Source organism: Myxocyprinus asiaticus, chromosome 6 (assembly GCF_019703515.2).
Source record: "Myxocyprinus asiaticus isolate MX2 ecotype Aquarium Trade chromosome 6, UBuf_Myxa_2, whole genome shotgun sequence".
Taxonomy (NCBI): Eukaryota; Metazoa; Chordata; class Actinopteri; order Cypriniformes; family Catostomidae; genus Myxocyprinus; species Myxocyprinus asiaticus.
Genome location: NC_059349.1, coordinates 28,532,679 through 28,553,770, shown reverse-complemented (window position 1 = coordinate 28,553,770; position 21,092 = coordinate 28,532,679). Strand labels below are relative to the sequence as shown.

The 21,092-nt window shown below is 39.5% G+C and overlaps 1 protein-coding gene across 11 annotated transcripts; it reads left to right on the top strand.

The window, feature by feature from the left end:
* The first annotated feature begins 4,761 nt into the window (after positions 1–4,761).
* LOC127442368 (E3 ubiquitin-protein ligase RNF31-like) lies at positions 4,762–21,059 on the top strand. Of its 11 annotated transcripts, none has more exons than XM_051700349.1 (14): positions 4,762–4,947; positions 5,953–6,119; positions 6,208–6,353; positions 6,476–6,567; positions 7,727–7,897; positions 10,123–10,154; positions 10,263–10,475; positions 10,581–10,760; positions 15,816–15,930; positions 16,020–16,138; positions 16,249–16,329; positions 16,886–16,978; positions 18,495–18,663; positions 18,792–21,059. In XM_051700349.1, the coding sequence occupies exons 2-12, from the start codon at positions 6,042–6,044 to the stop codon at positions 16,940–16,942; spliced, it is 1,284 nt and encodes a 427-aa protein (XP_051556309.1). In that variant the 5' UTR covers positions 4,762–4,947; positions 5,953–6,041; the 3' UTR covers positions 16,943–16,978; positions 18,495–18,663; positions 18,792–21,059. The 11 variants fall into 11 exon arrangements, with proteins under 11 accessions (XP_051556309.1, XP_051556301.1, XP_051556302.1 ...); XM_051700341.1 differs by adding an exon at positions 5,801–5,866 and having other exon boundaries at positions 10,123–10,475; XM_051700342.1 differs by adding an exon at positions 5,146–5,254 and having other exon boundaries at positions 10,123–10,475.
* Positions 21,060–21,092: the final 33 nt, after the last annotated feature.

Below are 21,092 nucleotides of genomic sequence, written 5' to 3'. Positions count from 1 at the left end.
AGGCCTTCTCGTCCAACATCAGTGTCTGACCTCACAAATGCGCTTCTGGAAGAATGGTCAAAAATTCCCATAAACACACTCCTAAACCTTGTGGAAAGCCTTCCCAGAAGAGTTGAAGCTGTTATAGCTGCAAAGGGTGGGCCGACGTCATATTAAACCCTATGGATTAAGAATGGGATGTCACTTAAGTTCATATGTGTCTAAAGGCAGATGAGCAAATACTTTTGGCAATATAGTGTATCTTCACTGACTGAAGAACGTAACCTGAATTAGTTGTCGATGTCAAAGTAGGCGGAGCTTCAGGTCACACCCATCGATGATGTGGACCATTGGCAGTAAGGTGTTTAGCAGCTGGTACAAAGTTTTCCTGAGATTTCATGCTGATGAGCTGTTTCAAATCACCGAAACATACACAAAAACACCTTCATTTTGGCCAGATTTTGTTCGAAATGACATCACACCCATTAATTCTTCGATTTTGCTTGAAGTATATCAGGGCTTTAAGGCTGAAATGTCATGTTTCTTAGGCCTTATAGCGTAGCTTGTGTTAAATGTGCACTTGCAGATAAATTTGCACTTGCCGATGGTTGAAGGGTTAATGCAGGCATGGATAGCTTTAGAGATGTGCTGATGTTAAATGTGCTGTGGCAGGCTGAGGGGTTAACGGACGACTGCTCTTTTCCAGTGGGGGGTTACTCTCTTGCCTTTTCCCTGTAGTAAAGCAAGCCAAGCTCTGGTCAGAGATGCCCACTGGCTCTCATTAAGAGATGCCAAATCATTATGGATCCCTTCCCTTTCTGCAAAACTCTTCTAAACCTCTGGCGGTTCACGGCTGTGAGCTATCATTAGCAGATGACAAACCCCATTAGAGAGCCCCCTCTCTGGGCTGGAGTGGATCTGACATGTCCTCTTTAGCCCTCAACCAGTTCAAATGCACAAAAATACATGAAATACTGTTTTGTAAATATACACATACAGAAACTGAACATCTGGATACATACATTTAGAGACTCTCACAAAAAGAATGTATATAGCCTTGCACATACAGACATGCACATACACATTAACCACTCAAGTCATTTTATAATTACTTTTAAAAATTTAAAATTCATAATTTTAGTCCCTTTTTTGGCACTAGCTATTTAAATGCCATTTCTATGAAAGTTGGCAAGACAAATGGTGAAATCGTTAGGGTGAATTCTGAAACATGCAAAAAGTAATAAATTAAAAAAATAATAACAATGACCTATCTGTACTGAAATAAGTGGTAACCTGCTATTGTTACCTCAAGGATTTATTTCTACCTGATTTAACCAAGAAACATTTATTTCTTTGGTGCTGCCTAATTTGTTAAGTACATTTAGTCCGATTAAATAACATTTTTGAACTGAATAAAACCAGTTAATTTAGATTTTTAGGTTACCTGACCGAACATTTTTGGAGTATTTCTATCTATCTTTTCACTTTAAAGTCATGTGGTTATAGATCTGAGAAAGCCTTATTACAGTAAGAGAAGTTGGAGTCTTTTCCACTTTTCCATCTGGATTGCTTTGACTTCGCAGTCCCACCCTGACAGTCAAAAGCCTTGCACCCTGCATCAGGTTTTAATTACAAGCATTTGGGTGGAACCAATAGCTTTACTTCGCTCTACCCTCAAAGTCAAGCACGTCTACTAATTTAAAGGGCTTTGTTGCCTGTGGGACTTTTATATCCTTCCAGGCAGGAGTATGCAATCCATGCCCACTTTCATGTGGAAAACACTGCATGTGACAAAGAGACTTAGCTGCTAGTAATGTCGGCATTATTGAACCTCAGAGAAGTTTTCAAATGGGCCCTCAGACAGCATTGGTCTGTTTGAGTCTGACTTCAAGTGTGCGCAGCAGCTGTGTACAGCCTAACCCAGAATCAATAAAGACTGTCAAGCCTTGTGTGTGCACTTTGTGGTTGTGTGTGTGTATGTGACGAGTAAGGGGGACTTGCAAGGCTTAATGCACAGCTGGGGAAATTCACTCCAGGGGCAATATAGGGAAGAAGGCCTGCTGTTGCTTTTCCCTCACCAAAGTGATACGCATGAAGAGCCTGTGCAATGAAGTGTGCTTCCATTGTCTGGAAGTAGGGCAGTGGCACAATGAGGCCTGGACCTAGGAGACCATCTCACCTCTGCTGGCAAAAGCTGTTATGCTACAGCCAGGTGATTCACACAAGAGTGCTTTCTGGAAAACTATTACAGTGTCAAGGAGCACCTCGCAAAAGTCGTCTTGTTAGTAAGCTCGCTGATATTTTAGATGTGCTAAAATATAGAAGCATAGTGTGTCTCAATCAGCTCCATAGCTCACTAGTAAGTGCACTGTCTAAGGAGTCCCATTTTCAAAATCAATTCCGGTGCTCTGGATCACACCTTTAGCTCTATAGAAATAGCCAGAATGAACCATAAAAACCAAATCAGATATCAAGTTCAGGGCTAAATAAAACATACAATGAACATTTGGTCACATTAGACATTTTTAATCAAAATATCTGGTGAAATAACAAGAAGAATAGGAAGCTTAAACTAAAATGATCCTGAAAATTAAAAGATGAAGATAAGATAAATCTTTAACGTGAATTTCCATGATGCATTGTCCCTGTTTCGGCAAGAGTACTCATACTGTCAGGGGTCACCTTCACACTATGGCATAATCACACGTGGCAGGTAGATATTGTCATCAGCAGAAACAGGGTCGTGCCATCACAACTGAGTGACAACTGCATTCGTTACACTGCTTCTCTTATCTGTACCTCGCCATCATAAATCACTTTTCTTTCTGGGCCCTGCCCGTCCACTCACTCAGTCCTGTGTCCTGGTCATCTCATAGGTGTAGAAAAAATTAACTTGGGGGTGGAAAATAAGTCTGAAAATGAGTCTGTGTTATCTTGCTAGGCTAGTGCAAGACTGTATTGCCCAACTACACTGAACTTAAATTCTGGATGCTGTCAGTCACTTTCAGACCATGCATTGGTCATGGGGCAACATACCCCATGGTGGCTCAGTGGTTAAGGCTCTGGGTTACTGATCAGAAGGTCAGGGGTTCAAGCCCCAGCACTACCAAGATGCCACTGTTGGGCCCTTGAGCAAGGCCCTTGACCCAACCCCCTCCAGGGGTGCTGTGTCATGGCTGACCCTGCACTCTGACCCCAGCCTAGCTGGGATATGTGAAAAAGAAGAATTTCACTGTATATGTGTGATAAAGAAACTTATTATTATTGAGCAAGGGTGTAGATTTGGCTTGAACACTGGGTTGGGTTGGGTTGGGTTGGGTTGGGGGGTGAGGTGTTGGTTTCTACATCATAAAAAAAGCTGTTCAGATATTATGAGAAAAACAAAGGTAGACTTACAGGCAGGGGCGTAGATGCCTGTAAGTCTACCTTTGTTTTTCTCATAATATCTGAACAGCTTTTTTATGATGTAGAATCAGTCTTATGTTTAGAAATATAGTCAGATGCTTTAAAGCACGATTTTGTCATATATTATGTAGAATGTACTACAAAAAATACCCCAGGAGGGTATTTATTAGCTGCCAATGCCAAGTAAATATGCATGGTAAAATGATTTCACAAGCAACTGGACTTTCCTTTTCTTTTTATTAAAAATGTATTTAAAAATATTTTTTTTTACTAGAATTTTACAGTTTTGTATGTTTGAATGGAAAAAGTGTTGACTATCTAGAAATAGAAAAAGTCCAGTTGCTTACGAGTACATTTAACACAATGATCAAGATATATGATACCTCCACAGACATACTCTGAACTGCTCAGTAAAGCTATAGGCTACTTCAAAGTTCACATTTGCTTGCTCCATGTGATTTAGGTTGCAACTTCAGTGATGTGAGAGAGAGTTTTTGTATTATACCTGTATTACACCGACATCTAGTGTTGAATAAGAGTTGGGGCAACACTGGAAGCTGTTTGTGCTGTTCGATTCCAGAAATTTTTGAATCGACTCTGATTCCAGATTTTCGGAATCGATTCCAAGAGTTCGTTCCAGAATAATTTACTTGAGATAAAACGGCAGGCAAAGTATAATCTTACAATAAACAATATAATAATACAAACTAAGCATACTTTATTATTTATTTTATGAATGACAAAATAAATTGACATTTTGTGTAGTGATGTATATTGTAATAATTATTATGGGTCTACAGTTGCACCAACGTGCAACGCTTTAGTTTGGCTGAGCAGATGTCCCTGCCCTGTATTCCGAAGCACTATCGCAAATAAAATTAAAAAGCACCATTTCGCCTACACAATGGAACTGCATATGCTACCCCTAATTAGTTGTTCTTCTTTAAAAAATAATATTTATATAAAAAACATATTCCAAACATTACAGTTTAGTTTGATGATTTTATAAAAACAAAATAAACCTTCAGGTTCTTGTGCTCGTCTGGTTTATTTCCTACAATGGAAACGTAAATAAAATAATTTCGAAAAATAAATGTCCGAGCTTTGGAATCGACTCTCAATTACAGCGCCTCCGAATCTAAGAATCGGTTCTTTAAGGAATTGACTCCACTTTCTACTGTTTACCGCCGTATCCGGAGTATCAACTGTTTACTGAACAATCAGGAATATTGTTTTTAAACACAGATTCACTTAACCTGAACCAGCGGTTATAATATAAGTACATAAATAATATAAAAACACATAACGTACACTCAACATGACACACTCAAAATGGCAGACTACTACAGCCAGATTTTAACTTTCGACGTAGTGACGTTTGTCGGCAAAATAAAACCAAAACTGTCCGACTGGCTTGTAAACTTAAACGATAAAAGAAGCGACAGATATTATTTTCCACTCTTCATATAACGTTACTTGACGCTGAATGTATGACTGGCGCTGGTGCAAAGGGTGAACGTGTCACGTGTTACAGCTGATCTTCAGTATAAAACACTTGTCGAGGTACGTTTTACTGTCAGCAGTAGCGAGGCAGCTAATGTTTACCAGGTTGTAATGGTTAATGAGATAACACGCTAATTGACAATAATACAGCATTAAGGTCAAAACGCATTGCATGCTCAGAAGTGCTGTAAATGCCACTAAGCTGTCTTAGTAGTGTCTTACAAAAATTACCATGGTAACCATAGTTTCAAATGTCAGTTACGACTAGGTTTGCCACCCGTCCCGTAAAATACGGGATCGTCCCGTATTTAAGCTGGTCAGATGGCGTCACGGTGAAATCGTTCCAGATCGCCAATCTAGCATTGATGTAAGTTGGAAAATTTGCCTACTGTAAGGGGCCGTCTGAAAAGTCCACACATTGTGCTGAGTTTTGTGCTGAATTGAGTTTTTTTCTATATAAATGTTGAATAAGATCAAACAATGTATGAATACAATCATAAAGACAAGTACAGGTGAAGGAAAAATTAACAAATACAATTTTAAAATAATTGTAATAAAATAAATAATAAAAAATATGTATAAACCATCCAAAATGTTTACATAAGTAAAATTTTTATTAATAATGCATATCAACTCAACGCATTTATTGCTAAAACCTCTTTTATCGTAAGTTTTTATTGAAAGCATATCTACAATGATCTACAAATGATGCTTTTGGACAATGTTTAAATGTTACAACAGTGTTGGGTACTTGCCAGATTTATGAGTGTGAATGTCAGTTCACTTCACTGAAATAAATAAAAACATCAGAAATGTATTTAACCAATAACCGACATTTAATGATTAGCTATGCAGACTTTTTGACTAGCTTATTTTGTGCGCTTCCTTAAGCATGTTTTCTTTCAACAAATAGACTTCCCCAACAATGATTATAGGAAATTGGTTAATTTGGATGGCACTGTATCTGTAACGTATGAAGGTAACTGGTTTCAACAGCTTTATGGTATAAATCCAACTAGTGTTTCTAGTTTAAACTCATAATGTCTGTATCATGTTCTTACAAAGGCAACAACTACAACATTCCAGTTCGCATCTAGATCCATGAGACCCATCCCAAAAACCCACCGAGGTGTAACGTCTGCCTCTCACCCTCTATGGTGATCAATACTAAAAGCAGCGATGTTGATGCACATGGCCGTGTTCTGCTCAACTGTCTCAGCAACTGGAAAATTGTAAGTCTGTAATATAGCTTTTACTCATATTATTTATTCTGTTGAAAATTGTAATCATTTGTGTTTCACTCTGGTGTTTGATTCCCAGGGGTGGTCAAACCTGTCAATAGTTCTGGAGGAGATGGTTGCTGCCTTTCAGCGTGAAACTCCCCTTTTTGTCACCTATCCGACCAGAACCCCGTCACTACCTTCACAAGCAAAGCTTCAGCCAAGTCCTTTTTCATCCTGTGGCAGGTTAGGTTATTCATTGTCAGTTCAGACATTCGTAAAATACATTTAACAGTCTCCATTTGCTACTTTTTAATGATCAGATTACTGATGTAGTATTTTAACCTTCTTTTTTGTTTGCTCTGCAGCTGGCCGCATGCAGGCAGCAGTTCCACGCAGAAATCATCGGCAGCTCAGCATGGAGTGTCCATCTCAACAGTGAATCAGCATGCCAACAACAGTAAACATTGATTCAATGCGCAATACTTGTGCAAAATGAACTGTTCACTACTCCAAATGTTCATCTTTCTCATAAGACTTTTAAAGGAATTTTCCAGGTTCAATACAAGTTAAGCTCAATCGACAGCATTAGTGGCATAATGTTGATTGCCACAAAAAATCATTTTGACTCCCTCCCTCTTTTCCTTTAAAAAAAAAGCAAACATCTGGGTTACAGTGAGACACTTACAATGCAAGTGAATGGGGCCAATTTTTGTAGGGTTTCAAGGAAGAAATGTGAAGCTTATAATTTAATAAAAGCACTTACAATAATTCTTCTGTTAAAACTCATGTATCATTTGAGCCGTTAAGTTGTTCAAGTTGTCATTTTTACAGTCAGTTTAGGGTTTGTTGACATTACATAATCATGGCAACAAAGTTGTAAAATTGAATATAACTTTACACAGAAAAGGTTAGTAAGCAATTTTATCACATTAAAATCATGTATCGTGTATTGTTTATGTCTTGTGGCTATACTTTTGAAACGGTTAACATTTTAATGTTTATGGATTGGCCCTCATTCACTTCCATTGTAAGTGCCTCAAATATCAAAATATATTTTTTGTGGTAATCAAGATTATACCACAAATGCTGGCAATTGAGCTTAACTTGTGTTGAACCCGGAATGTTAATTTGAAAGTATTTTAAAAATCAGCTTGTGAGCACAGACAAGCATACTGATACAAACAGTGACCTGTCCCTAGTGCTGTTATACAAAATATCAAAACCTTTGGAACACCGTTTGTCCAATCAAATTAGAAGACCCAGACTAAATGTTATAAAAGTTGCATTAAACTTCTTCCAGAATTGTTTTTATAGAGGTTAATAAAAGTGAATATAGTCATGTTTTGCATGGTGTACTTATTTACACATCAAAGGCAAGAATCACATCTAAGTGTCTTCGCATATCCCTTTGTGCCTTTACCGCAGTGTATTGGCATCTGTGATATTTAGTGTGTTGGTAGGCAAAGCTGAAATCTCCCACAACCTTACTGCACTTTGAAGCAGAAAACAAGCAGGATGTTTGTCCATTACACTCACGTATATTGGTTTGGTGATATAAATTAATTGCCAACTTCTCACTTTCTATTCCTTACTAACCATGAGGTTTTCTCCATTAGCTCTACCCAAGAGTACAAAGTCCCAGAGCTGTCTGTCCCTGGCCACTGGCACTGAGATGAGTGGGGAAAGGAGATCATATACACAAGTGTTGCTGGATTTCGGGATCACATTTGGAGCACAAGCTTTGGAGATTAACCACCAAACAAACCCATTCATCTCTTCTGCCTCAGGTATAATCAGTACAATTTAAGAATGTTCAGCTCTTTGTAAATCTTTTAAATGAATCAGAGATTATCTCTGCTTCAGGTTCAGCCAGTAGTTCCTCTGATATAAACGACATGGATGACCTGTTACCAGCTGTCTGGGTCAATGCTGAACGCAGTCAGGGAGGACTTCAGCGAATCCTTGAAGCGCTTCTTTTGACCTCCCTGGGATCGTCGGCCCTGCAGTAACTCTCCGTAGAAGAGACGCTTTGGCAGCTTGTGGTCTGACATGTGAATGACATGGCCTGCCCATCTCAACTGGGTCTGCATCAAGATTGTGTGGATGCTAGGCAGGCCTGCACGTGCAAGAACCTCTGTGTCAGGGATCTTGTCTTGCCACCTGATGTCCAAGAGTCTTCTGAGGCAGGTGGTGTGGAAGTGGTTGAGCTTTTTGGCATGGTGCTGGTAGACTGGTAGACTGTCCATGTCTCACAGGCGTACAGCAGCGTGGGTAGGACGATTGCCCGGTACACCTTCAGCTTTGTCTGAAGACTGATGCCCCTTCTCGTCCATATGTTATCACGCAGTCTCCCGAAGGTTGCAATGGCCTTTGCTATCATCACACTGATTTCATCATCTATGACGACACTGCGGGACAAACTGCTGCCAAGATAGGTGAACTTGTCCACTGCTCTCAGTCTTTGGCCATTGACAGTGATGCTGTCGATGTTCCACGTACTGCTTTCCAGGGGCTGGCTGGTGCATCACTTCGGTCTTTGTTGTATTGATGGTAAGACCGAAGTTAGTGCAGGCTTCAGAAAACTTGTCCATGCTATGTTAAATGTCAGCATCTGAGGCAGCGTTGAGGGCACGTTGAAATGCCAGCTTCAGCTTCTGAGGCAGCGTTGAGCGCACAGTCATCAGCAAAGTGGAAGTCTCTGATGATGTCTGTCATAGTCTTGGTTTTTGCTTGCAGCCTCCTCAGGTTGAACACTTTCCCGTCTGTGCAGTACTTGAAGCCGATTCCTATGATGCCGTCCCTGAAGGCATCAATCAGCATGGTGGAAAACATAAGGCTAAAAAGTGCCGGTGCAAGGACTTGATGCCATTTGTGACAGGGAATGGCTCAGACGTCTCACTATTGTCCTGAACTCTGGCTTGCATACCATTGTGGAATTGTCGCACCATGGAAATGAACTTTGCAGGACACCCATGCTTCGCCATGATCTTCCAGAAGCCATCTCTGCTGACGGTGTCAAAGGCCTTGGTTAGGTGTACGTAGATGAAGAACAGGTTGGTGTTCTGTTCCTGGCATTTTTCCTGCAGCTGTCTGGCAGCAAACAACATATCAATAGTACCTCGCTCTTTTCAGAATCCACACTGACTCTCTGGGAGCAGTCCTTGGTCAAAGTGTTTTGTGAGGCGGTTGAGAAGCAGTCTGGTGAGGATCTTGCCTGCGATGGACAGTAGGGAAATGCCCCGATGGTTATCACAGACATTGTGGTTGCCTTTGCGCTTGTACAGGTGGATGATGGAAGCGTCCTTGAAATCCTGGGGGATCTTCATTTGCTGCCACATGACCTGGAAGAACTGATGAAGTTTCTCAGTCAGGGCAGTGCCACTTTCCTTGTAGACCTCAGCTGGAATGGCGTCCAAACCAGGTGCTTTTCTACTGGACAGAAGATGGATCGCCTTTTGCTGTTCTTCAAAGGTAGGAGGGTCATCAAGGGCTGTGTTGACTGGTACCTGCCGCAGCCAACTTATGGCCTCAGTGTTGATTGCTGATGAACCATCTACTTTCAGAGGAAGCACAGTGCAGGGTGAGAGGTTATGGATGTCAAATATCCTGCAGCCTAGCCAGACCAGGCCTGGGTCCTCTTCAGAGAGTACAGAGGTACTATAGCACACAAGAATAAAATTACCCATAAATAAAAAATTCTGTCATCATTTGCTCACCCTCAGTGTTCAAATGCACATCGTTCCAGACTCGTATGACTTCCTTTCCGCCATGGAACACAAAAAAGGAGGTTAGGCAGAATGATAGCCTCAGTCACCATTCACTTTCATTGTATGGAAAAAAGATGCAATAAGAATCTGTTAAAAACTGTTTTATTTTACATGGAGCTGGTCGCCTCATGTGGGCCGACATGTTTAAATGACATGACCAGCCTAACACCAATAATCTTTGTATCCGCCCTATTATTGGACACTTTTGTTTTCAAATTGACTTACGTGAATTTTCTCTTTTCCAGATGCAGAGCAGGCTCTGAAACTGCCTGCCAGGGTGATTACAATGAATGAGCAGCAATTTCTTATTCAGCTGAAGAAATGTGAGGACATAGAGCTAAGGGGAGGCCAAAATCAGAATATCCTTTTTACTTACTTTTTACAGGATTGCAATGTACAAAGAACTTACTGTCAGATCCCAGGTGGTATCCAAGTTGAAAAGGTGGAAATGTTTCAGAGCATCTTGAGTCTGGAGCGGTGCCGTTTCAGCCCCACAGATGTGCTGGAAGCAGTGCGGTCTTGCTGGGACCTTGACTCTGCTCTGAAATATCTCTCCCATGACTGCCCCATATGCCAGGAGCAAGTGTCCTTCAATAGGGTGAGAATAAAGGAATTTTGTACTTGACCTAAACGTATGGAGCTTGATATTAGATATTCATATTAATTATAAAATCTAGTCTTAAACCTGTTTCTTTCTCTTTAGATGATCACCATGACACACTGCTCTTGCACATTCTGTGAGAGCTGTTTTAAGAAATACTTCTCCTCTGTCATCAAGGAGAAGTGTATAGTGCATGCAGTGTGTCCTATCTGTAATCTCCCTGATTTACGAGGGGGCCATAGGGAGGAGTCAGTGGAATACTTCAGTCTGCTCGAGACACAGGTGTGAAACCACATTTTTCGGCCTTTTGCTATTTGAGATGGAGAGAGAGCAAAAAGTGATGGAATGGGAGGTGGGGGTGGGGGAGGGGGGGTAGGAAGTGTTGAATGCCAGATTTATACTTTCATTGCTCACTTAAGTACCACTGCTCAATGTGTCACAGCTTTTGTGATCAGTATTAGGCCAAGGTGCCGACTCCAACCGCATTTTTAAAACAGTGGTTCTCAACTGGTTTTGCTTTAGGAACCAGTTATTACACTGGACACAACGCAGTACCAACATTATTGCACTAATGTAAACAACAATTTTCTCCAAATCAAATATTAAAATTTATAAATATTACTATGAACTGCACAGACCCAGTCCTTACTACAAGTGAATCTATATTAAATGTTGCCTAAGTTGATTTTTATATATATACACACAGTTGAAGTTAGAAGTTTACATACACTTTGGTTGAAGTCATTAAAACTAATTTTTTAACTACTCCCCAGATTTCATATTAGCAAACTATAGATTTGACAAGACGTTTAGGACATCTACTTTGTACATAACACAAGTAATTTTTCTAACAATTGTTTACAGACAGATTGTTTCACTTTTAATTGACTATATCACAATTCCAGTGGGTCAGAAGTTTACATACACTGAGTTAAATGTGCCTTTAAGCAGCTTGGAAAATTCCAGAAAATGATGTCAAGTCTTTAGGCAGTTAGCTTCTGATAGGCTAATTGGAGTCCATTGGAGGTGTACCTGTGGATGTATTTTAAGGCCTACCTTCAAACTCAGTGCCTCTTTGCTTGACATCATGGGAAAATCAAAAGATCAGCCAAGACCTTAGAAAAAATTTGTGGACCTCCATAAGTCTGGTTCATCCTTGGGAGCAATTTACAAACGCCTGAAGGTACCATGTACAAACAATTGTACGCAAGTATAAATACCATGGGACCAGGCAGCCATCATACCACTCAGCAAGGAGACGCATTCTGTCTCCTAGAGATGAACGTAGTTTGGTGCGAAAAGTGCAAATCAATCACAGAACAACAGCAAACAATCTTGTGAAGATGCTGGAGGAAACAGGTAGACAAGTATCTACATCCACAGTAAAACATGTCATATATCGACATAACCTGAAAGGCTGCTCAGCAAGGAAGAAGCCACTGCTCCAAAACACCATAAAAAAGCCAGACTACAGTTTGCAAGTGCACGCGGGGACAAAGATCTTACGTTTTGGAGAAATGTTCTCTGGTCTGATGAAACAAATATTGAACAGTTTGGCCACAATGACCATCGTTATGTTTGGAGGAAAAAGGGTGAGGCTTGCAAGCCGAAGAACACCATCCCAACCGTGAAGCATGGGGGTGGCAGCATCATGTTGTGGGGTGCTTTGCTGCAGGAGGGACTGGTGCACTTCACAAAATAAATGGCATCATGAGGAAGGAAAATTATGTGGATATATTGAAACAACATCTCAAGACATCAACCATGAAGTTAAAGCTTGGTCGCAAATGGGTTTTCCAAATGGACAATGACCCCAAGCATACCTCCAGATTTGTGGCAAAATGGCTTATTGACAACAAAGGCAAGGTATTGGAGTGGCCATCACAAAGCCCTGACCTCAATCCGATAGAAAATTTGTGGGCAGAACTGAAAAAGCGTGTGCGAGCAAGGAGGCCTACAAACCTGACTCAGTTACACCAGTTCTGTCTGGAGGAATGGGCCAAAATTCCAACAACTTATTGTGAGAAGCTTGTGGAAGGCTACCTAAAATGTTTGACCCAAGTTAAACAATTTAAAGGCAATGCTACCAAATACTAACAAAGTGTATGTAAACTTCTGACCCATTGGGAATGTGATGAAAGAAATAAAAGCTGAAATAAATCATTCTCTCTACTATTATTCTGACATTTCACAAATAAAATAACTACTTAAAATAAAGAAGTGATCCTAACTGACCTAAGACAGGGAATGTTTTCTACGATTAAATGTCAGGAATTGTGGAAAAAAAGTGTTTGGCTAAGGCGAATGTAAACTTCTGACTTCAGCTGTATATATACAGTTGTGCTCAAAAGTTTGCATACCCTTGGAGAATTGGTAATATATGTACCATTTTTAAAGAAAACATGAGTGAGCAGGCAAAACACATTTCTTTTATTTCTTATGGGATTCATATTCAACTGTAGGTTATAACAGAATGGCACAATCATAAAACAAAACATGGCAACAAAGAAAAAAATTAAATGACCCCTGTTCAAAAGTCTTCATACCCTTAGTTCTTAATACTGTGTATTGCCCCCTTTAGCATCAATGACAGCATGCAGTCTTTTGTAATAGTTGTCTATGAGGCCCCAAATTCCTGCAGGTGGTGTAGCTGCCCATTCGTCTTGGCTAAATGCCTCCAGGTCATGCAAAGTCTTTGGTCATCTTGCATGAACCGCACATTTGAGATCTCCCCGGAGTGGCTCGATGATATTAAGGTCAGCAGACTGTGATGGCCACTCCAGAACCTTCACCATTTTCTGCTGTAACCACTGGAGGGTCAACTTGGCCTTGTGCTTAGGGTCATTGTCATGCTGGAAAGTCCAAGAGCGTCCCATGCGCAGCTTTCGTGCAGAAGAATGCAAATTGTCTGCCAGTATTTTCTGATAACATGCTGTATTCATCTTGCCATCAATTTTCACAAGATTCCCCATACCTTTAGAGCTCACACACCCCCAAAATATCAGTGAGCCACCACCATAAAGCTCTATTTTGGTCTCGTCACTCCAAATTACAGTGTGCCAGAAGCTGTGAGTCATGTCAAGATGTTGTCAGGCATATTGTAACCGGGCTTTTTTGTGGCACTGGTGCAGTAAAGGCTTCTTTCTGGCAACTCGACCATGCTGCTCATTTTTGTTCAAGTATCGTCGTATTGTGCTCCTTGAAACAACCACACCATCTTTTTCCAGAACAGTCTGTATTTCTCCTGAGGTTACCTGTGGGTTTTTCTCTGTATCCCAAACAATTCTTCTGGCAGTTGTGGCTGAAATCTTTCTTGGTCTACCTGACCTTGGCTTGGTATCAAGAGATCCCCGAATTTTCCACTTCTTAATAAGTGATTGAACTGACTGGCATTTTCAAGGCTTTGGATATCTTTTTATATCCTTTTCCATCTTTATAAAGTTCCATTACCTTGTTACGCAGGTCTTTTGACAGTTCTTTTCTGCTCCCCATGGCTCAGTATCTAGCCTGCTCAGTGCATCCACATGAGAGCTAACAAACTCATTGACCATTTATACACAGACACTAATTGCAATTTAAAAAGCCACAGGTGTGGGAAATTAACCTTTAATTGCCATTTAAACCTGTGTGTGTCACCTTGTGTGTCTGTAACAAGGCCAAACATTCAAGGGTATGTAAAATTTTGATCAGGGCCATTTGGGTGATTTCTGTTATCATTATGATTTAAAATCATGCATAGTTTTGTTCAGGTTTTTGAGGATGTCATGCAACCTGTCCATGTTGGCACCTACCTAATTTGGCTAGTTTCCACTAAGTGGCATATTTGTGCCAAATTACAATAGAGTTCGGTTGGATGCTTTTAAAAATTGATAAGCTTATTTATTTTGCTGTCCTAACCATGCATAATTATATTGTTACCAGGGCTGGGTAGATTACTTCTGAGTTGTAATCTGGTACTGATAACAAAATATATGACTAAAATTGCAATCAATAACATAATCACTTGGATTATATTTGTAGGTAATTTAATCAGATTACTTTTGGATTACCTCTGACCTAACTGTTTTATTTGATGTCACTTGCATAGTAGGATTATCTATGGTTGAATAGTGTGAGCCTCCATACGCGCTAGGCCTCCGTGGTAACGCACTCAGCAAGCCATGTGATAAGACGCACGGGCTGACTCAGAAGCAGGGGCAACTGAGATTCATCCTCTGCCTCCCGGATCGAGGCGAGTCACTGCGCCATCACAGGGAATTGCATTGGAAATTGGGCATGCCAAATTGGGGAGAAAAAGGGATAAATCTTTTTTTTTTTTTAAAGAGTTTACTCAGAATGGTGCCAAAAACAAAAGACATCCAGTGAGCAGCAGTTCTGCAGATGGAAATGCCTTGATGATGAGAGAGGTCAACAGAGAATGGCCAGACTGGTTCAAGCAGACAGAAAGGCTACGGTAACTCAGGTAACCACTCTGTACAATTGTAGTAAGCAGAATAGCATCTCAGAATGCACAACAGAAAGCTGAGGCTGCAATGGGACTATCTGTGTAGCATCAGCAGAAATCGAGATTCATCAGACCAGACTATGTTTTTCCAGTCTTCAATTTTGGTGAGCCTGTGCCCATTGCAGCTTCAGCTTTCTGTTCTTGGTTGACAGAAGTGGAACCCGACGTGGTCTTCTGCTGTTGTAACCCATCTGCCTCAAGATATGACGTGTTCAAAGTTTTTTGTTTTTGGCACCATTCTGTGTAAACTAGAGACTGATGTGTGTGAAAATCCTAGGAGATCAACAGTTACAGAAATACTCAAACCAGTCCATCTGGCAACAAAAATCATGCCACAGTCGAAATCACTGAGATCACATTTGTTCCCCATTCTGATGGTTGATGTGAACATGTAATTGAAGCTCCTGACCCATATCTGCATGATTTTGTGCATTGCACTGCTGCCATACGATTGACTGATTAGATAATCGCATGAAAAAATTGGTGTACAGGTGTACCTAATAAAGTGGTCGGTGAGTGTAATTTCACAATGTATAAAATCTTAATGGCCTAAAAATAGGTTTCATCATCCTTATGCAATAAATAATATCTTAATTATTTCCTTTGATTTGGGGGTACAAAACCACAACATTTTCTTGACAGGTTGTGTGAGAATCACACTTATCCAGCTATCACAAACGACTGGAAAATTCATGGAAAAATCATGTAAATTTATTGGTCAAAAGGTGTGGCAACCCTGGAGTATTCTGAAACGCTCACGTTCACCAAGCACTTTGATAGTACTTGTGACCTCATATTGATGGATGTTCTGCATCTGGATGCTTGTTTTCTAGTGGGCTCCACAGCATCAAGGGATCTCCTGTGAGAAGTTCAAAGAGTGGGAGCAACTCAACAGCCCTGAGTACCAAAACTCAAGACTGGAGCAGCTTCTCAGCAGGAACATAATAGGTAAAACCTGGACAAAACATATATAAAAATCTGGCTTATTGCAAAGTGTCCCAGTTAGTCCTCTGTAACATTCTACGTGCCCCTTTCAGACTGTCCAAAATGCAAATGTAGCTTCTTCCTGGCTAGAGGAGGCTGTTTGCATTTTAAATGCACTCAGTGCCAACACGAATTCTGCGGAGGCTGCAGTCAGCCATTCAAACAGGGCTCTGTAAGTTTCTTTCTCTCAGCTGTTGTCATATTATGGTTACCAGTTGCCACAGAGCTGTGTATCAATTATTAAGAATGAGTATCTGTTATTATTAATGGTGTGGAGCTAAGGGCTTACATGCTCATCACCCCAGAGACTGCCTATATCATTTGAGAGATTGGAGTGTCCCAAGACTACGAAACCTGCTGCAGGTGAGAGTCAAATCTACTATGATCTGGCTAAATCAAATCACTGTATTGTCACTCCACCATACATACTAGTGTAATGATGAGTTAAAAACCTTTGTGCATACAGAACATAATATACACAATGTACAGAATAAACTATATACACTTACAGTATTCACATAATGCACAAAATACAAATATACACAAAATACACTTATTGTTTACAGATCTACAAAATTTGCAAAGTAATTGGGATATTAAGACATAATACAATGTGCAAATTACTGAATTACTGAGATTATGATATTATTAAATAGGTAAATAATGTTCATGATGTGCACGTTGAGATGGCGCAGGCAGGAAACCACCATCATATCCTGCAGTTATGGTTAAATTACCTTTATTTATCCTTGCAGTACTATGGAGCATCACATATGCTAATTTTCTGCCCCAAAAGTATAGTTCGGAGACACTCAAAAGGTTCAACTTTTGCTTTAAAATATGACTAAATGGGAATGTTATTTGCTTGTATGAGCAGATCATGTGATATTTTTAAGTGTTTAAATGTGTCTGTTATAAGCATTTGTGGTGTAATGGAGTTCCAAGAAACAGGAGCTGTGAAAGAGGAGCCATGTAGATGTCTAGCTTTCCCCGAATACAGTGATTACTGCATGTAAGAAACACTTTCGTAAAGTCCCTGGTGTCAAAGCTCTGATCAAACCTGAAAATATCAGTGAATTTAAAATCTTAAAATCATGATTTCCAGGCCTGAAAAACCCATGAAAATTAATAATGTTAAAAAAGTCATGGAAATTTAAGTTTTTCTAGTCATGCTCTATTCTAAAATATTACATTGGCTAGAAATTGCTCTTTGTGAGTGCAGTCTTAATAAATTTAATATTACAAATCTTTATCCAGTAATCACAAGTAGGCATGTGAAGATATTCTGTAATATCACATTAATTAACATGGACAATAATGTTATCGTGGGTGCTTCAAAATACCATCAGTAATTCTAGATAATCTTTTAGCCAAATTGTTTACGATTGCACAGTATTTTATTTATTTTTATTTTTTTTCATTAACGAATCAAGATTCACAACACTGTATGTATGCGGCATGAATAGGGTTCCCACACGTCCTGGAAAACCTGGAATTTTGCAATGTTGTTTTCAAGTCATGGAAAAGTTGTGGAAAATTAGAAAAATACCTAAATGTTCTGGAAAATAATTATTTGTCCTGGAAAATATTTTAGTATAATATAACTGTTTGACTGTGTTGCTAACAAGGTTTTTGTTACATGTATAAAAAAAAAACATGGCAATGATCAGGACTCAGGGTAGGTGTCAAATACACAAATTTGTTTTTCCTCACCAACCTCATGGTGGGCGAGGAGAGTACTCTGTTCAGTATGTAAAGTGCTTTGAGTGTAGTGTCAGAAAAGTGCTATATAAATATAACTTTCATTCATTGTTTCATTTTATCACTGCCAGCAGCTACACATTGTGAAAAAATGTCAACGACTGTCATGAATGAATTCCTGTCACATATTTTCTCTGCTCATCTGCTGCCATCTCTGCTTTGCTCCTGTGAAATAGTTTCAAAATTGATATAGCTCAAAAAACTATTTTAACCCCTAAAACATTTGAGATATAAACTTTAGACAACAATGATGGTCAGACCATTTGGACGAAAATAAATGTTTGAATGCACAATTTATGAAATGAAAGGAGGTGAGATACTACCATCAAAAACACACAGAAACGACAAAATAAAAGCTCGATTTAAATGGACGCATCTATTTTTGTTTAAATATAACACTAGTTGGGCAAATAAAATGGAATCTTGGAAATGTCCTGGAAAATTGTGCCCTGAAAAGTGTGGGAACTCTGATAAATGACACATGAGCACTCTGATGTAAACAAAATCTATGTGGTCTAGAAGCATGGCTGAAGTAGGAATGCAGCCAACGCCCTCTAAAATGGTTTTTTGTAATGTAATTCAATACAGTGATAATACCGTATACCTTGATAAAAACTTCACCAATTATCATGATGTGAAAATTTGAGACGTCACATGCCTAATCACAAGCATCTGGAAAAAGTTGTGGAAATTCATTGGTTTTGCTTTTATCATTCAGTAAATTATGCTCTTTCATAAAAACTGCAAACTGTTATGCCCCCTTTTAGGTTACATTATAAAGAGTGTCTGATAGAGCTAATTAACAAGAATGGACTGGACCCTGTGGTACTGTTAGATGGTGCTGAGTTGAGGGCAGAACTGGACCACTGGAAAGTGCCAGTCCCAGAGAAACAACCTTTAGAGCCAGATCAGCAGTACAAGGACAGACTTCGGCAGGTCCGTACTAGTCGGATATCTTACAATCAAGAGTAAAGCATCATTTATGTACACTGTGTAGTTATGTTAAACTTTCATTTCATTTGTAATAAGTCATATATAATACTGTATGTTTGTACTATTCTCAGATTTTAAAAGAGAGGGTGGTTTTGACCAGCGGTGCAGCCCCTGGATTGAAGAAAGCTGCTCTTCCCACACCCTCCCCATCTTCTCCTGCGGCTGGAGCTCCGTGGTACTCAGTCTTGAGTCGAGCTGTGTCTGAGGACTCCTAGCAACTACTGTTACTGACTGATTGAAGAGCATATCAGAGCACAGACCTGGACACATAGGCAACTTTTCATGTCAAGTCTATTCACAGATTAACAAAGATGGCAAAGAACTACTTTTTTGTGTGAATACTTTTAATTCATGTTAGATGAAGAATTCCTTAACAATAGGTAGAGATTAATCTCCATTAATCTCCACTTTCACTTTCACAGTGTGAAAGTGAAAGTGGAGATTGATAGTAAATAAGGACTTAAATATTTATCTGTTTCTTACCCACACCTATCATATCGCTTCTTAAGATATGGATTTAACCACTGGAGTCTTATGGATTACTTTTATGTTTCCTTTATGTGATTGTTGGATCTTCACAGGTCTGGTCACCATTCACTGAAATAAAATAATCTTTGTTTGTGTTCTGCAGAAGAAAGTCATTCACATCTGTGATGGCATAAGGGTCAGTAAATGATGAGAGAATTTTCTTTTTTGGGTGAACTATTCCTTTAAGACCTAATTATGTATATTTTCAGCTTTTTCTGCTTGTATTTGCCAAAACCATTTGTGCTGTGTATAGTTGCTTTTGTAAGGAAACATCTAGAACATATACATATACATTTGAAGACAGAAGTTTACATACAGTACACCTTAACCAAATACATTTAAACTCAGTTTTTCACAATTCCTGACATTTAATCGTAGAAAACATTCCCTGTCTTAAATCAGTTAGGATCACTACTTGATTTTAAGAATGTAAAATGACAGAATAATAGCAGATTGAATTATTTATTTCGGCTTTTATTTCTTTCATCACATTCCCAGTGGGTCAGAAGTTTACATACACTTTGTTAGTATTTGGTAGCATTGCCTTTAAATTGTTAAACTTGGGTAAAACGTTTTGGGTAACCTTCCACAAGCTTCTCACAATAAGTTGCTGGAAATTTGGCCCATTCCTCCAGACAGAACTGGTGTAACTGAGTCAGTTTTGTAGGCCTCCTTGATCGCACATGCTTTTTCAGTTCTGCCCACAAATGTTCTATCAGATTGAGGTCAGGGCTTTGTGATGGCCACTCCAATACCTTGACTTTGTTGTCCTTAAGCCGTTTTGTCACAACTTTGGAGGAATGCTTGGGGTCATTGTCCATTTGTAAGACCCATTTGCGACCAAGCTTTAACTTCCTGGGTGATGTCTTGAAATTTTGCTTCAATATATCTACATAATTCTCCTTCCTCATGATGCCATATATTTGGTGAAGTGCACCAGTCCCTCCTGCAGCAAAGCACCCCCACAACATGATGCTGCCACCCCCATGCTTCACTGATGGGATGGTGTTCTTCGGCTTGCAAGCCTCACCCTTTTTCCTCCAAACATAACAATGGTCATTATGGCCAAACAGTTCAATTTTTGTTTCATTAGACCAGAGAACATTTCTCCAAAAAGTAAGATATTTGTCCCCATGTGCACTTGCAAACTGTAGTCTGGCTTTTTTATGGTGGTTTTGGAGGAGTGGCTTCTTCCTTGCTGAGCAGCTTTTCAGGTTATGTCGATATAGGACTCATTTTACTGTGGATATAGATACTTGTCTACATGTTTCCTGTAGCATCTTCACAAGGTCCTTTGCTGTTGTTCTGGGATTGATTTGCACTTTTCACACCAAACTACATTTATCTCTAGGAGACCGAATGCGTCTCCTTCCTGAATGATATGATGGCTGCGTGGTCCCATGGTGTTTATACTTGCGTACTATTATTTGTACAGATGAACGTGGTACCTTCAGGCGTTGTGGATGTCCAGATTTCTTTTGATTTTGCAATGATGTCAAGCAAAGAGGCACTGAGTTTGAAGGTAGGCCTTAAAATACATCCACAGGTACACTTCCAATTCTGTACACCTCCTATTAGAAGCTAATTGGCTAATTGTCTAAAGGCTTGACATCTTTTTCTGGAATTTTCCAAGCTGCTTAAAGGTACAGTTAACTTGGTGTATGTAAACTTCTGACCCACTGGAATTGTGATATAGTCAATTAAACGTGAAACAATCTGTCTGTAAACAATTGTTGGAAAAATGACTTGTGTCATGCACAAAGTAGATGTCCTAAATGATTTGCCAAAACTTTAGTTTGCTAATATTAAATATGTTGAGTGGTTAAAAAATTTGTTTTAATGAC

Excerpts from the sequence above, each read along its gene's own strand:
- LOC127442368 (XM_051700340.1), top strand. The coding sequence starts at position 6,042 with ATGGTGATCAATACTAAAAGCAGCGATGTTGATGCACATGGCCGTGTT. Across the intron at positions 6,120-6,207 it reads GTCTCAGCAACTGGAAAATT|GGGTGGTCAAACCTGTCAAT; the intron begins GTAAGTCTGTAA and ends TTTGATTCCCAG. Across the intron at positions 10,761-15,815 it reads TCAGTCTGCTCGAGACACAG|TGGGCTCCACAGCATCAAGG; the intron begins GTGTGAAACCAC and ends CTTGTTTTCTAG.